Below are 16,199 nucleotides of genomic sequence, written 5' to 3'. Positions count from 1 at the left end.
ATAGAGCCCTCAAAAGCATTACAAAAATCTACACCAGCCTGGGAGTCGTGACTTAGAGAAATGCGCACAAATTAGTTGATGACCCAGCGTCCTGCCACAGCGCCGGCTGAGGGTGTCAGGGCTCCAATAAAGCCACACCTGTGAGCCTGCTGGGGAGGAGATGGAAGGGCTTTCAGGACCATGCTGGCTGGGCTCCTGAGGGCTGACACTACCACCTCTCCGGTTACTGTCAGGCCTTTTTTATGAGTTCATGCACGTAAGGACTTACAACAGGGTCTGAATGTGATAAACACTCGGTGAATGTCAGCTGTTTATCCAGAGTGACTCTGACACATGTCCACTCAAATGAACTAACATGTGTCTCCTTTTTAATGACTCATTTAACGAGAGTGAACCTTTTTTCGCCAACATGTGAGACTCCACTTGCCTCCTCCACCAAAAAGCACGGCATCCTCTCCTCGTCCAGCAAGCACTGCTTTCCTCCCCCCGGATTCCATGGCTGTGTCCTCTGACCTGTGTCTGAAAGTCCACTTAATATCATTTTTTATCGTCAGCGTTTAACACATTCAACAGAGAAGAGAGGAAGGATACAAGAAGAAGGAAAGGGCGGGAGGCAGATTTTTCAGTTTATCAAGAGGAAACCAGAGACTTCCAAACTGTTCTTTTCAGCCCCATACATCATCCCACTGCCAGCATCTGACTCTTATTCTCAACAACTTCACACTCCAATTAGAGGTTTACGCATGTACGTGGAGAAATCCATGACGTCACTGAGAACCTTGCTGGCACTAGTCGGCCACGTGATGCTCACCTTTGTACTCTGCCAGGCACATGCACTCATAGCCGTTGACAAGGTCCCTGCAGGTGGCGGCGTTCAGGCACGGGGCAGAGAGGCACTCGTCGTATTCCTCCTCACAGTAGAGGCCATGGTAGCCTGAGGGACAGAGAGAAAAGTCTGCAGTCAAACAGGTACCATTTATACGCACACCGGACCGGCCTACAGGGAAGGCGGTGGGTGTTCATTGGAAAGTAAGGCACAAATAGATGCGACTGAAGGAACTGGGTCTCTTGGGGTATGCTGAAATGTGGATTTCCAGGAAGGTTATGAAGAATCTATTCTTATCACCCTTTGTCATGCCCAACTATAAAAGAAGTGATCCCACTGATCCACCAGATGGTCCCATTATGATGTCACGTCCAGTGGTACCGGTGAACGGGAGATGTGGGTTACTAAGTGCATCAGCTGTGGTCACAGAAGGTAGCAATAGGGACAGGACTCACAGCCAAACAGCTCCTTTCAAGGACGTGGAGCCCTTTTTCTTCCAATCAATTAGAAAAATATATCTAACTAAGGAGAATTTTATTCAAGAAGAAAAGGACCCACGGATTTCCTTTGTTTTTCAAGCCAGAAAAGAAACTCAGCTAAAAAGGCTTAACTGAACTTCCTGGCGAAATGTGGGCTGTTTTTCTTTTTGTTTGTTTGTTTATTTAAAATGACAATTATCTAAATTATAATATGGTAAGTTGTGCTTAAGTTTTTTAACTATTAAAAATAGAATAATAGCAATGAAGAAAAAGAAACCAACGATTTCTCAAGAAAGATGGCTTTTACTCTCCTTTTTGCAAAACAGGTGTTTATTCTAAAGGACAAGAAGACAACATTCTTTGAGATTCACTCATGAATGTTAGGCTGTTTTTAACTTTCAAAAACACGTGTTCCTGCCAATTTGCAGTGAATCTGGGCCATTTTTGTCTGGCCCTGTCCAAACAATGAGAAACATGTGAGCACTTTCAGAAATCACCCTATGTTGGTTCTGAATTCAGATAAGCAGAAAAAATAAACGCTTGCTCAAGTGGGCACTGGAACCGTGAGCTCCTATCCAGCAACTCAGAGCCAGCCCTCGAGCTCAGAAAGTCCTGTTAGCTCAGGCTAATGCGTTGAACTGTTCTGTTTCTGGTTCCTATCACAAAAGTAGGTTAAGATCACATTTGCATTATTTCCGGAGCACTTTTCCAGTACGTTGCCATTTCAGTTGTTTTTGAACTGCTTTCCAAATTTAGGCAGTGATAGTAGCCCCTCTGAGGGGAACTTGACCTTCCTGAGGCAAATACACTAGGGATTTCCATTCTTCTATCTTCCCCTACTTCTTGTAGTTTTACGGAAATATTTCCTATCACTCTTCATCAGATTATTTCAATCATCTAGATCAGAGTTTCTCAACCAACAGCAATTCTGTCCCCCAGAAGATATCTGGCAATGTTTGGAGACATTCTGGGTTGTCACAACCGGGGTGGAGGGGAAGGGGTTGTTACTGGCATCTGGCATAAGGATGCTGCAAGCCATCCTTCGATGCGCAGAACAGCCCCCCAACAAAAACCTACCCAGCAAAAATGTTAATAGAGTTAGACGGAGAAACCCTGCTCTAGATCAGGGATCAGCAAACTGTGGTCCACAGGCCAAATCTGCCACAGTCTGTTTTTATAAATAAAGTTTTATTGGGACACAGCCACACCCATCCAAGTATGTATTATTTATGGCTGCTTTATTACAATGGTAGATTGAATAGTTGCAACAGAGACCATATGGCTTGAAAAGTCAAAAATCTTTACTCTCTGACCCCTTATAGAACAAGTTTGCTGTCTTGATCTAGATTCACCCAGAAAATTTTTTTTCTTACAAGAGTTTTAGATATTAACCCCTTATCAAAGACATGGTTTGCAAATATTTTCTCCCATTCTGAAGGTTGCCTTTTACCCTGTTGATTGCTACCTTTGCTGCGCAGAAGCTTTTTAGTTTCACATAGTCCCACTTTATTTTTGCCTTTGTTGCCTGTGCTTTTATTGTCGTCATATCATTGCCAAGACCAATTTTATGAAGGTTTTCCCCTATATTTTCTTTCAGGAGTTTTACAGTTTCAGGTGTTAGGTTTAAGTCTTTAATCCACTTCGTGCTGTTTTTTGTCAATTGTGTAAGATAATATAAATGGCCAACAGGTATATAAAAAGGTGCTCAACATCACTAATCATCAGGGAAATGAAAAGCAAAACCGCAAGGAGATATCACCTCACAACTGTTAAGATGGCCATAATAAAACGAAACAAAACAAAACAGAAAATAACACGTGTTGTTGAGGATGTGGAAAAATGGGAACCGTCATATACTGTTAGTGGGAATGTAAAAGGCTGCAGCTGCTACGTAAAACATAAAAAAAAAGTATAGAGATTCCTCAAAAATTAAAAATAGAATTACCATATGATCTATAATCCCACTTCTGAGTATTTATCCAAAAGAATTGAAAATAAGATCTCATAGAGATATTTGCATTCCCATGTTCATTGTGGCATGATTGACAATAGCCAAGAGGTAGAAACATTCTAAATGTCCCTCAACAGATGAATGGATAGAGAAAATGTGATACGATATATACATACAATGGAATATTATTCAGTCTTTAAAAAGAAGGAAATCCTGTCATATGCTATAACATGGATGAACCTTGAGGTCATGTACTAAGTGAAATAAGCCAGTCACAGAAGGACAAATGCTTCATGATTCCACTCATATGAGGGATCTCAAGTAGTTAAACTCATAGGGGCAGAATGGAATGGTGGTATATATGTCAATATATACACTAATATGTGTAAAATGGATAACTAATAAGAACCTGCTGTATAAAAATATAAAATTTCAAAATTAAATTAAAAAATAAGTAAATAAATAAAAGAAAAAAATAGAATGGTGGTTCCTGGGGTGGAGGAGAGGGGAAATGGGGAGTTGCTGTTGAATGGATATAGAGCTTCAGTTACGCAAAACGAAAACTTTCCACAAATCTGTTGTACGACAATGTGCATATAGTAAACAATACTGTACTGTACACTTAAAAATTTGTTAACAGGGTAGATATCATGTTATTTGGTTTTTATCATTATTTTTATTTTTATTTTTTTGGCCGTGCCGCATGGCTTGCGGGATCTTAGTTCTCTGAACAGGGATCGAACCCGTGCCGACAGCAGTGAAAGCATGGAGTCATAACCACTGGACCACCACGGAATTCCCCTTATCACAATTTTTAGAAAATATATACACACACACACACATAGAGTTAAGTCTCTTTTGCCTTCTTCTCAGTGTGGAACAAGGATCACCAGCAGCATCTTTTTGATCGTTTTGCCCTCCCAGCAGATCTTTCAAAAATCAACTTGGAAGGATAATATATAACCCTACAAGCATCTTCGACCTCTGAATTGTGGTGTTATTTATACAGACAGAAATCAAAAGCAAATTTCTTGAAATCTTCCACAACTGTTTTTATTTTTTGAAAACAGTATAATCATCCTTTTCCATTAGCAACATGAAAAGCAAGTGAGGAAGTTATTTTACAGAGATAATTAGGCTGACGAGGTTTTTCTTCCTTGGGGGAAAAAAAATAAAGGTTTCATACTCTAAAAGTGTTTCTTTAGAGACGGTAACATTTAAATGTCTTTATGGAAATGTCAAGACACCCTTTACACTGCCAAAGAACCTAAATCGGACTGTTTGAAGAAAAAGGAATCTCTTCCAAAACAGAAGGCTTCTGTGAAAATGAGACTGCCACCCCCTGCTGGTAATTAATTCGGACAAACAAATTAGCTCAGGGCAGCCCAGGGTCTAGAAAAATTAAGCTAGTCCAAAGAATTATTTTAAAATAAAATCGAAGATCAGAAGGGTGGGGTCAGAGGAGCCCCTTCTGGGGCACTGATTTTTATCACCAGTGTTCTGATCTTTGCAGGACTTGATCCTGTATATTCAGCTCCAGTCACTTTCTTAGACTTGAGAGAACAAAACAACCAACTGGATGTGGGGAGTGAGAAAGAGAGGTTAAGACGGCTGCCATGTCTAAAATGTGTGAGTAGATGATGCTGCCGTGAACACAACTATGACCAAAGGAATAACAGGTTTTAGAGGAAGTTGCCCAGTTGGATTTTGGACACGTTTAACTTGGGGCTCACGTAGCCAGGTCCACGTGGCAGTTGGGAAAATGAGCTTGAATAGCATAGAAACAGCACTTTGGGAGCTAGATGCCTGGAAGTGATGTTGAAGTTTTCATCAAAGAAGAACATGGAGAGGAGAAAAAGAGACCAAGGTCGGATCTACGTCGATGGGCAGATGGACAGCAAGAAGCCCAGTCGGGACTCGGAGCAGGGACGGAGGAAGGAGAGGGGGAAACCCCAAGGAGTGCGGTCATGGAAGCCAAGAGAGGACAGGAAGCCAGGGAGGGCTGGTTAACAGTGTCAAAGGCTCTAAGAGCAAGAATGACAACTGGATAGGAGATCCGGAGGTCACTGGAGACCCTCAACACCCTGGCTCTCAATGGGGGCTGTACTGCCCTTTAGAGGCTGTTTTGGAAATTGGGGAGGAGGAGGGATTGCTTATCATAACGACTGGAGGATTCTACTAGAATTTGGTGGGTGGGGGCCAGAGATAGTAAACACCTGGAAACATCTGGGATTCCCTTGCACAAGTGATGGCCTGGCACCCTCCACAACTCTGGACTGTTCCACTGACCATTCGTGTAGGCAAAACCCTGTTTACAACCTTCGAGGCCTAGAACCTAACTGCTTTACACGTACAACAGTTTTTAAGATATACTGAGTTTTCCTGGAACATATATACGTATATGTATTGATATACTGGGTAAATCAAGAGAAGATTGTAGTAAGAGTTGTTCCCCATTTTGGAATACCACTTCATAAGAGCAATAGCTCTTAAGTCACCAATAAAGCACACCTATATCAGCAAACAAAACAAAATAGAATAAAAATCACCTCTTCGGGTAATTTTCTAAACACACTACCCAGAGTACCTTCCCCTAACAGTTACTCATTACAGCACTCAACCGATTCCCATCACAACACTTATAAGGGTCATATTATCATATTAACTTTGTTCTTTATCAATTATTATTTCTCTTCCTCCACTAGAATATAAGCTTGAAGGCAGAGGCTACGACTGCAGAGTTCTCAGCTGTGCCTGCAGTATTTGGTACAGAAACCATGCTTAAATGATAGCTCTTGAATCAGCACCCCAAATGCCACTGATTAAATCAATATACATTTAAGATATGCCTATGATGTGCCAGAAGCTTCCAGGTACCGTGATTACAAAACTAAATGGCAAGGTCTCCAACCACAAGGGGTTTATTGTCCGGTAGCTCGTGAGCGGTGTCTGCTCATAACAGGCCCTTTACCTGTGTTAACTTGTTTAACCCTCGTGACAACCCAGAATGATAATCATGGCTAGTCCCAATTTAAAGATGAGGAATTAAGGGTCAGAGAGGTACATACTGGTCAGAATGGCCATCACTAAAAAGTCTACAAATAACAAACACTGGAGAGGATGTGGAGAAAAGAGAACCCTCCTACACTGTTGGTGGGAATGTACATTGGTGCAGCCACTGTGGAAAACAGCATGGAGGTTCCTCAAAAAAACTGAAAACAGAGCTGCCATGTGATCCAGCAATCCCACTCCTGTGCATATGTCCGGACAAAACTACAATTCAAAAAGATATACCCACCCCTATGCGCGTAGCAGCACTATTCACAACAGCCAAGATCTGGAAGCAACCTAAATGTCCATCAACAGATGAATGGATAAAGAAGATGTGAAACATATATACCATGTAATACTACTCAGCCATAAAAAAGAATGAAATAATGCCATTTGCAGTAACACGGATGGACTTAGAGAGTATCATACTAAGTGAAGTAAGTCAGACAGAAAAAGTCAAATATAATATGATATCACTTATATGTGGAATCTAAAATATGACACAGGGGCTTCCCTGGTGGTGCAGTGGTTAAGAATCCGCCTGCCAATGCAGGGGACACAGGTTTGATCCCTGGTCCGGGAAGATCCCACATGCCGTGGAGCAACTAAGCCTGTGAGCCACAACTACTGAGTCTGCACTCTAGAGCCCGCGAGCCACAACTACTGAGCCTGTGTGCCACAACTACTGAAGCCCTCACACCTAGAGACCATGCTCCACAACAAAAGAAGCCACCCAATGAGAAGCCTGTGCACTGCAACGAAGAGTAGCCCCTACTCGCTACAACTAGAGAAAGTCTGTGCGCAGCAATGAAGACCCAACGCAGCCAAAAATAAATAAAATGAAGACCCAACGCAGCCAAAAATAAATAAAATAAATAAATTTAAAAATAAAATAAAATATGACACAAATGAACCTATCTATGAAACAGGAACAGACTCACATAGAGAGCAGACTTGTGGGTGCTAAGAGGGAGGGGGCTGGGGGAGGGATGGATTAGGAGGTTGGGATTAGCAGATGCAAACTAGTATATATAGAATGGGTAGACAACAAGGTCCTACTGTACAGCACAGGGAACCCTACTCAATATCCTGTGATAAACCGTCATGGAAAAGAATACAGGGCTTCCCTGGTGGCGCAGTGGTTGAGAGTCTGTCTGCCGATGCAGGGGACACAGGTTCTTGCCCTGGTCCGGGAAGATCCCACATGCCGCGGAGCGGCTGGGCCCGTGAGCCATGGCCACTGAGCCTGCGCGTCCGGAGCCTGTGCTCCGCAACGGGAGAGGCCACAGCAGTGAGAAGCCCACGTACCACAAAAAAAAAAAAAAAAAAAAAAAAGACAACGTGGGTACTGTAATCCTGAAATAGGCGCCCTGCCTCGAGTATACAGCAAAGGCGCTGAGCAACGTCACCCCAAAGGGCACCACTACCCCGAGTCACTGCTTCACACGGGCAGCGAGGACCACTTCCGGGAAAAACTCAAGCAGCCCCAGCCCTGAACTTCCGCGATTAATTAGCCCCGCTTTCACCAGTGAGAAGTTCAAATACCTGAATTTTCCTATGTATGAAACAAAAGTCTCTTTACACTGGGCTTTTAAAAAACCTACTCTTCTCCGTTTCCTCAGCCTCATCTCCTGAGACTTACCTCTGTGCTGGATCCGGTTTCCTGCTTGGCAGTCAAACTTTGACTCACTGCTCAGTCTTTGATCCCAAACTGTGTTTTTTCTTTAACAACTGTCTGTTCTTTTCTCATTTCCTTAACACACAGGTGGGTGAATTTAGGAGATGCTCAGTCACAGTGGGTGAGGTGAATTTGCTAGGAAAAGCGGAATCATAGGGCAAAATAACCTTTGCATGCATAAATACGGAAAGTGGTTCTTTTCTTTACAAATGTCTGATTTGTACAAATACAAAAAAAAAACGCCTGGGAAAATGTATTCCAAAATTGACAGTGGTTTTTGCTGGGCAATGAAACTGAGGGATTATTTTTTGTATTTTAAATATGCCAGTTCACTTTTTCTAATTTTCCACAATAGAAATATGTTATTTACTTGTGTAACACAAAGGGATAATATAGATACTTTATGGGTATTTTATGTGTAGTATCACAACTCCAAACCAGGTTGCTGATGACCAAGGGAAATGATAACTGTACTCTGTGTCTAACACTTGATGGGACAATAGGAGAACTGGTCAGATTAGGAAAAGTCTGACTTTATTAAGGGTTTTTTTTTTTTTTAAGTGGAGGGGAAGGAGATGAGGGCATTCCCATAGTGTATAGAGGGAAAAATCCAGTCTCCTTAGAAGAGGACACTTTTTGAGACACGAGGGCTAGCCATCATAACAATATATAAATGATGACTATATAAATACACTAAATGTATGGTAGAAAAGCAAACAACCGCTACTCTGAGTTAGTCCTTACAAATAGTTAACACTCTCCTGAACAAATGAAAGAATGTATTGTAGATGACACAGCTGAATTGGGACTATGCTCATGAAGGGCCTCAGAAGTCCAGAGAGCTCAGCAGTGAACCCACTTAAACAGACGCTCTTGCATATCTAAAGGCGTTTTAACCTTAAAATTGTCCATCATCTTGGGAATGATTGCAACTGTGTAGATCTAAACATTTCTAGAAGTTTCCTCTTAGATCTGCCTTTAGAACTAGGTCACAAACTAGTCACACGAAAAATTCAGTCTCTTCATAATTTTTTAGCCTTGTCTTATGAATGTCGTTTTTGGCCATTCATGATGCTTTTGGCCACTAGAGGGTGGATTCTACCTATGATCTATATCAGTTAAAGGGAAAAAAATGTTACTCGGGAGGTTAACGAAAAGGGAAATGTGTTTTACAAAAGGGAAATATATGGCACGAGAGGATGCAAACACTTAAAGAAGAAATATTGTTTCCTTTAACAAGAAAGTTTAACATTCATCTATTTCTTTATAGTTTACAAATTCACCCATGTGCCCTATAAACATAAAGCAGCTATGGTTAAAATTATCCGTGATAAAGTAGCCTATTTTTCTCACTGACTTGCTATAAAAATTATTTTTAAAAATGTAAATGCTTATAACACCATGGCTAAAGCACTAGGATTCAAGATTAAGTGTAACGACAAGATAGTATTTTCAACTTGATTTTAAAGATTATTGCGGTATGTGTGTTTAGTTATAAACACTAAGTAACTTTTTTTTTTTTTTTTTTTTTTGCGGTACACGGGCCTCTCACTGTTGTGGCCTCTCCCGTTGCGGAGCACAGGCTCCGGACGCGCAGGCTCAGCGGCCATGGCTCACGGGCCCAGCCGCTCCGCGGCATGTGGGATCTTCCCGGACAGGGGCACGAACCCGTGTCCCCTGCATCAGCAGGCGGATTCTCAACCACTGCGCCACAAGGGAAGTCCTATAAACAGTAAGTAAATTATTTTAATGGCATAATCTTATAACCTCATTGATTATCTAGGATGTTTATGAACACATGTAAAAATGACTTGGCTTGTAGTTGAGATGAGGTAGAGGATGAGGAGATCTGGAAAAGAAAAAGTAGGCATAGAGCCCTCACATTCTAGGGCTTCCCTGGTGGCGTAGTGGTTGAGAGTCCGCCTGCCGATGCAGGGGACGCGGGTTCGTGCCCCGGTCCGGGAAGATCCCACTTGCCGCGGAGCGGCTGGGCCCGTGAGCCATGGCCGCTGAACCTGCGCGTCCGGAGCCTATGCTCCGCAACTGGAGAGGCCACAGCAGTGAGAGGCCCGCGTACCGTAAAAGCCCTCACATTCTAGAGGTTTTTAGTATGAAACAAACACACCAAGATGGGCACGAGGCCCAGCACAGACAACGGATGGGTGACAGGGCAAAATCAAAGAGTAGGGTTCTAATAGGCACGTTGGAAAGAAAATAAAACCTAGATGACTATTTTCACACAAGTATGTATGTTAACAAAGAGGAATTTTAAAAGGTTAAAGTACAGGGAAGTTTTTAAAATGTTTTATTCCTTTTAATTTATTTCACAGACTATGGTTAAATTTGATTTTAATTTGCCACTCACCCAGTGATCACAACATATTCTTTTGTGCCGTTTGCCCTCACGAGGGCGTGTGTCTGTGTTCATCACACTAGACGGGTGGTCCACACAGTGTGGTCCCCAGACCAGCAGCACCTGCATCACCCGGGAACCTGTTAGAAATGCAAGTTCACAGGCCACACCCAAGGCCTATTGAATCAGAAACTCTGCAGGTGGAGTCCAGAGCTCTGAGATTCAATGAGCCCTCTACCTGATTCTGATCAGCACACTCAAGTTTGAGAATACCTGAGTTATAGAATAGCAATGCACACAACATCTCCCACCAACTTCTGATCCTCAAAAATGCAAGGAAATGGTAGGAGTTACGTATGGCAAGGGCTAGATATGGCATATGGTAATGCTTGGTAACAGCCATGGCCTCCCCTCAGCATATCAGTAAACCAACCATAGAACACACAGTCAGAACGTGCACCAGTCACAGGCATAGAAATAAACCAAGAGTGAAGCGTGCAGTCAAATAACCTGCCAGCCACAGACACGGAGACTAAACAAAATTACACTCCTCTTGGGATTTGCTTCAGGGAAGAAAGCGATGCAGAGAAATCCCAAACCAACAGCAGATGCCAAATTTGAAAAGGAAGGCTAAAATGAGGGTAGGTAATAAGGGTATAGAGGTGGCAAGCATTTATAATTTCTCGCTGTGTGACTCGGAGTCACATATACCTGTTCAGAGGAGGAGAGAGAAGTCTAAATTCAGATCAGTGAGCACAATTTTTCCCCACATCCTCTTATGCAGCTTCCTTGACCCATGGGAACATTTTAGCTGAAAAGAACACTATCAGAAAACGGCAGACGGAACTCAGAGAAACAGGGGCTGGGGGTGGGGAAAACGGGGAGATGTTGGTCAAAGGTACAAACTTCCTGTTATAAGATGAATACATTCTGAGGACCTAATGTACAGCATGGCGATTATAGTTAATTATACACTGTATTATATACCTCAAAGTTGCTAAGCATGTAGACCTTAAATGTTCTCACCACAAAAAAGAAACAGTAATTAGGAAGGTGTTAACTAACACTCTGGAGGTGATCATTCTGCAATATACACATGTATCAAATCAACACTCTGTACACCTTAAACTTAAACAAGTTATATGTCAATTAACTTTCAGTCAAGCTGAAAACAATTTTTTTTAAGAAAATGGCAATCTACAAAGATTTTTATGAACCAAAAATTGGGAAACATGATCTGACAAAGTTGTGCTGTTTCTAGTGATAACATGCAGTCTCATGGAGACACAGTTTGGTACCAAGGTGTTTGTGTGATGGAAAACAAAACTTGTGATTGGCATTTTTCCAGAAAATTCTGGTGCATGGACTCTGCAATGCAGACCGTAGATATTTTTCCCCATGTATGTTTACTTTCACACTCATATCACTGGGGACATTCAAAGAGACAATGCAACAGTGCAATCTTCTAACTCTCTATTATTAGTCATTGCTATTCTCAAGTAAACATGCTGAATCTTAAAGATTGTTAAACAATATGGAAATGTGTCATAGTCATTCAAGAGTATTTTTAGAAGCACACACCTCCCACTTGGCCACCATCCCCAAGGGCTGTAAACTCATAAGGGCCCAAGCTGACTCTCAGAGTTAGGACTTTAACTAAAGAATTTCCTGGAGAAAATTAACCACCAGAACTGTACCTCGAGGCAACCAGATTACAAAGAAAATTTCAAAATGTAAATAAGTTGGAGTCAGAACTCAATAATTTTAGTAAATCCTCAATTCTATTCCTATTGCCTCTACTGAATGAATATTAAGGATGCCTAATAATAATAAGGCATTTATTCATTTAGGAGGTCATAAAGCAGTGGAAAGTCAAAGTTCTGGACATCAGAGCTATCTCAGGCAGAGAACTAAAAAACAAAAGTCAAATATGAAGAGGAAAGATTATTACACTTGCCTATTTGATGATTTTTTTTATAGCTAGCAAATTCAATTTTATTTTTTAAAACTCTTTATCTACCACCTGCATATCCTTTGGAACCCAGACTGTGTGTTCTGAACCCTGGCATGTTTCTAGACTGCCTCCCCTTCAGAAATACATAAATATTTGAGACCATTACTATAAAAAGAATAAAGTCAAGAGGCAAAACAGTCCCAAGACAGTGTTACTTTTAAAAATTATTTGAGATTATCTGCACCTCTGTTCCTCTTTGAAGCAAATGTAAATTTTGTGATTTTTTTTCTATTGGGAAATTTGATATTTTCAAACATATAAAAGCTCTGTGGAAGAGCAGTTTCTTTAATTAGGTGCACCCAGCAGACATCAGCTCAAGTGAAATCATAAGTCTCAGTTACAGGTAGCCCTCAGCATCAACTGTGAAGCCGCTGAATCTGCAGTGAAACAAGACCAGAAGTGGCTCACCTACCTACGAGCAGTTCGATTTCTTTCGAAGTCAAAGTCGTGCTGCCCTGTGCTGGGAAGTCAGAAACTATTGCTCAAAAGTCACTCGGACCACAATCAAGGCCACTCCTCAAGCATGGCTTTGAGGTGTCCTCTAGGAGCCCTGAAATTCGGTCCTACACAATTCTAAGCCCAAAGCCCTTTCCCTCACACCTGGTATGAGAGGCGAGGCATGCCAAATTTCAATTCTCAATTTCCAAATTCCCAGACATTCTCAGCAAGCCAGAAAATGTTAGCAATCGGATCATAATAACTTCCAACCGCAACGCAAGAGTCAGTGGCTCAGTTACAAAACAGTTTTGAACAAGTTCCCATCTGACTTCCATGGCCATGGGCTTGATAAGAATTTCCTGAAATTATGTGTTGGCAGTGCTTCAAACAGAGCCATCCTCAGAAATGCACTGGTTAGTGACGTAAGCTGTTACCAGCTGCCACTTCTGACTTCCATTCCAGGCAAGAAGATGTAAAGTGATTTCCGCCGTCCTCGCTGACCCTGCCAATTCCTACCGCCGGGAGGTAAATCTCATACCTTTTCAACAAGACTTCAGCCAAGAATGCATTCTGAATGATTTGAATTTGAAGTGCTGCTGTGGGGGCAGAAATCCCTCCTAATTAAAGGCCAGTTCATTAACACTTTCATCCATATGGATTAGGCATTTACAGCGAGGTTAAATAGACTGTGGATCGATTTTTAATGTCAAGAATCTCATCAAAATTCCTTATGCAGCACCAGCAAGTGCCCTTCACTCATTACCACTGTCCTTCCCGCCCTCGTATTAATCCCTCAGGCCACTAGCCTAAATTAGAAGGCAAATATCACAAAGTCTCCCTGAACACGCCCCGAAATTAGAATCAAAACAAAATGGTGATGAAGAATGGCCACGGGGGTTAATTGTGAACACCAGCAGGACAGGTCCCTTAGTGTCTGGCCATCGGGGCAAGCCTGACTCAGCTCCTCGCTCCTGGGCAATATCCCCCCCACCCCCACATCCTGCCCTCCCAGGAACTTCCATGGCTCGGCCTTCCCCAGAGACCCTCCCAGTCCCAGCGACCTCCTCCAACCTCTTCTGCTGCTGCCTCTAGCCCCCGCCTCAGTGCGAGAATTCCCGAACACTCTCACCAATCCTTCCCCTTTCGGTTTATACCCTCGCCCCATCTATCTTAATAGTTCCCTTGACTTTCTCTAGCACCCACACACCAGGAACTCCATCCTTACCTCCCTGGTGTCATGCTCAGGACCCAATGCCGGTCGCAAATAACAACTATTTACTGGCACATCCACTTGGTTGGCCTGCCATTCCCAAAGGCCTTCTGCACATTTCCCTGTTTCTCTGAGTTACCCAAGTTAAAGCCTCAGCAATATCTTTGACTCTACGCTCACCTCTGGTCCCTACAGTCACATGACAACCAAACTCAGATGATTCCACTCCTCCGACAGATTTCAGGTCCCTCCTTCCAGTTCCCACCACCGTTAAGTTCAAGACCTCACTTCCACTTGCCTGAGCTTTGACTGATCTGTCTCATCATCTTTTCTTGACTGTAATATCGAATTCTATCAAAATAATCTTTCTGAAAGTCACCCAATCTTTCTTGAAATCACCCAATTCCATCAAAATAATCTTTCAAAACCACAGATCCATTCACATACACTGCTGATACAAAATGTTTCCAAGTCGTCATTTTCTGAACTCCTTAGCACCTAGATTCACCCCAATCTGCCCCAGTCAGCATCTTCAGGCTTACTGCCCATCACTGCATCCAGTGGATCTTATCCTGCAGCCAACTGGATCTCCTGTTCTCTGAACTTCCCCCCACCCCACCTAGGACTTTTGTTCCATAGCAACCTTCCCCCATGTATAAACCCAAACAACATTTCAGTTTCCAATTCACTGGAAATTCTGACTGAACTACTGTTAATATGAAAATTCAATCAGTATTTTGAACACTCAGTATTTTGAGCATTTTAATCAGTTAAGTCCTGCCAATGCTCTCAAACCAAAGGCCACCAGGGACAAAACTGTAGTTGATGCAGTTGGGTTTCTTACTCATTGCAGCAAGGGGAATCTCGGGGTGTCTCGGTCAGAGGGTGTTAGACGGGGCTTATTATAGGATTTGAACTCTGGTTGGGTGATTTGGGAAGGAGTCACTCTGCATGCTGTCAGGAAGCAGGAGCAATTCTACGCTTGAGTACTGCAATGAGTCTTGTCTATGGGTGGAAGTAGGCTAGAGCAAGGCTAAAGCTGTAACTGGCGAACAAGCAGCTGGCCCTCATTTGATTTGCAGCCAAAGGGGATGTTTGGTATTTTGTGGGTTGCATGGTGACCTTGTTTCTATCTGTACTTAGACAAAATTATGACACGATCTTGTTTGTCTGACTTTATCACGGCCTATGAGTGACCGTGTCTGAGGTCGGTGTTCAGTGTGGGTGTTTACGTCTTTATGTGCAACAGGAAACACCACGGCCCAGCTGTGGTCACCAGCTCTTAACAACTCCAAGGCCTGCTTGTAAGTGACCAACAAGCCCCCAGATGTCAGGGGCTGCTCTTCTCTTTCTCAATTTTTAGTGTCATCATGATGTCAAGAGATTTAAACGTTTTCTTAGGTGAAGTACAGATTATGAAGAGCTGCTACTGCCGCAGCGAGGTAGACCGGATTCTATCTGGGTTCCCAATGGGGAGGGCAGTTATCGTATTTCAAAATATAACAGAGGAAGGGCATGATGATAGGGTTAGGATGTGGAGAAAGGAGGCAATATATTCTATAAAAGCAATGATACTCAAGAATAATATGAGGTACAGATCGGGACCCTCCTAGAGCATGTTCAACACAAGAAGTGACTTCATCTTAGTAAACCTGGTAAGGTTTCCTAGTTAATAAAACACGCAACTTATCCACTGTACTTATCCAGGAAGCTAAATGCAATTAGGTTTTCATTATCAAGCTAAATGTTTTCATACCATCGTAGGTGTACATTTTTCTTTACTGCTGTTAACTTGCTATTTAAATCCTGACCATTAAGTCTGATCTTAGATCCTGTCTCCAGCAGACACTATCAGAGTGCTGATGTTGCTAAGTCTGAGTCTAACAGAAGGAAGCAATGCCAACTGTGTCTTTTAGGCCATCCCGACCAGAAATGCAGCCATAGGGAAGGATGTCAAAAATAGAAAAAACAGTACCTGAGATTCTTATAAATATAATTTCCTTTAAAAAAAATTCATTTGGAAAAAGTCCAAACATCCTTTCTTTTAATCCTCTAATGCCTTATACTATAAACTCCTTAAATAGTAACTTAAGGCACACTCTGTAATGGCAAGGTTCATTCAATTCGACAAACAAGGTTGGAGTAATAACTCAAGTGTATCAGGCAGGGGCCAAGACCAGTGAACTCAGGCGAACCACT

The 16,199-nt window shown here is 42.3% G+C and overlaps 1 protein-coding gene across 1 annotated transcript in view; it reads right to left on the bottom strand.

The window, feature by feature from the left end:
* DNER (delta/notch like EGF repeat containing) overlaps nt 1-16,199 on the bottom strand; it is a 321,696-nt gene that overhangs the window by 49,643 nt on the left and 255,854 nt on the right. The window contains exon 9 of the mRNA XM_022567889.3: nt 812-934. Coding sequence (XP_022423597.2) covers nt 812-934 — 123 coding nt within the window. The remainder of the gene's footprint in view (nt 1-811; nt 935-16,199) is intronic.

The sequence above is a fragment of the Delphinapterus leucas genome, chromosome 8, assembly GCF_059928025.1.
Source record: "Delphinapterus leucas isolate spDelLeu-1000000601 "Yukka" chromosome 8, BTC_Dleu_Yukka2, whole genome shotgun sequence".
NCBI classification, from domain to species: domain Eukaryota; kingdom Metazoa; phylum Chordata; class Mammalia; order Artiodactyla; family Monodontidae; genus Delphinapterus; species Delphinapterus leucas.
Note: the sequence above shows the minus strand (reverse complement) of the source record. Positions and strands in the feature narration are given on the sequence as shown.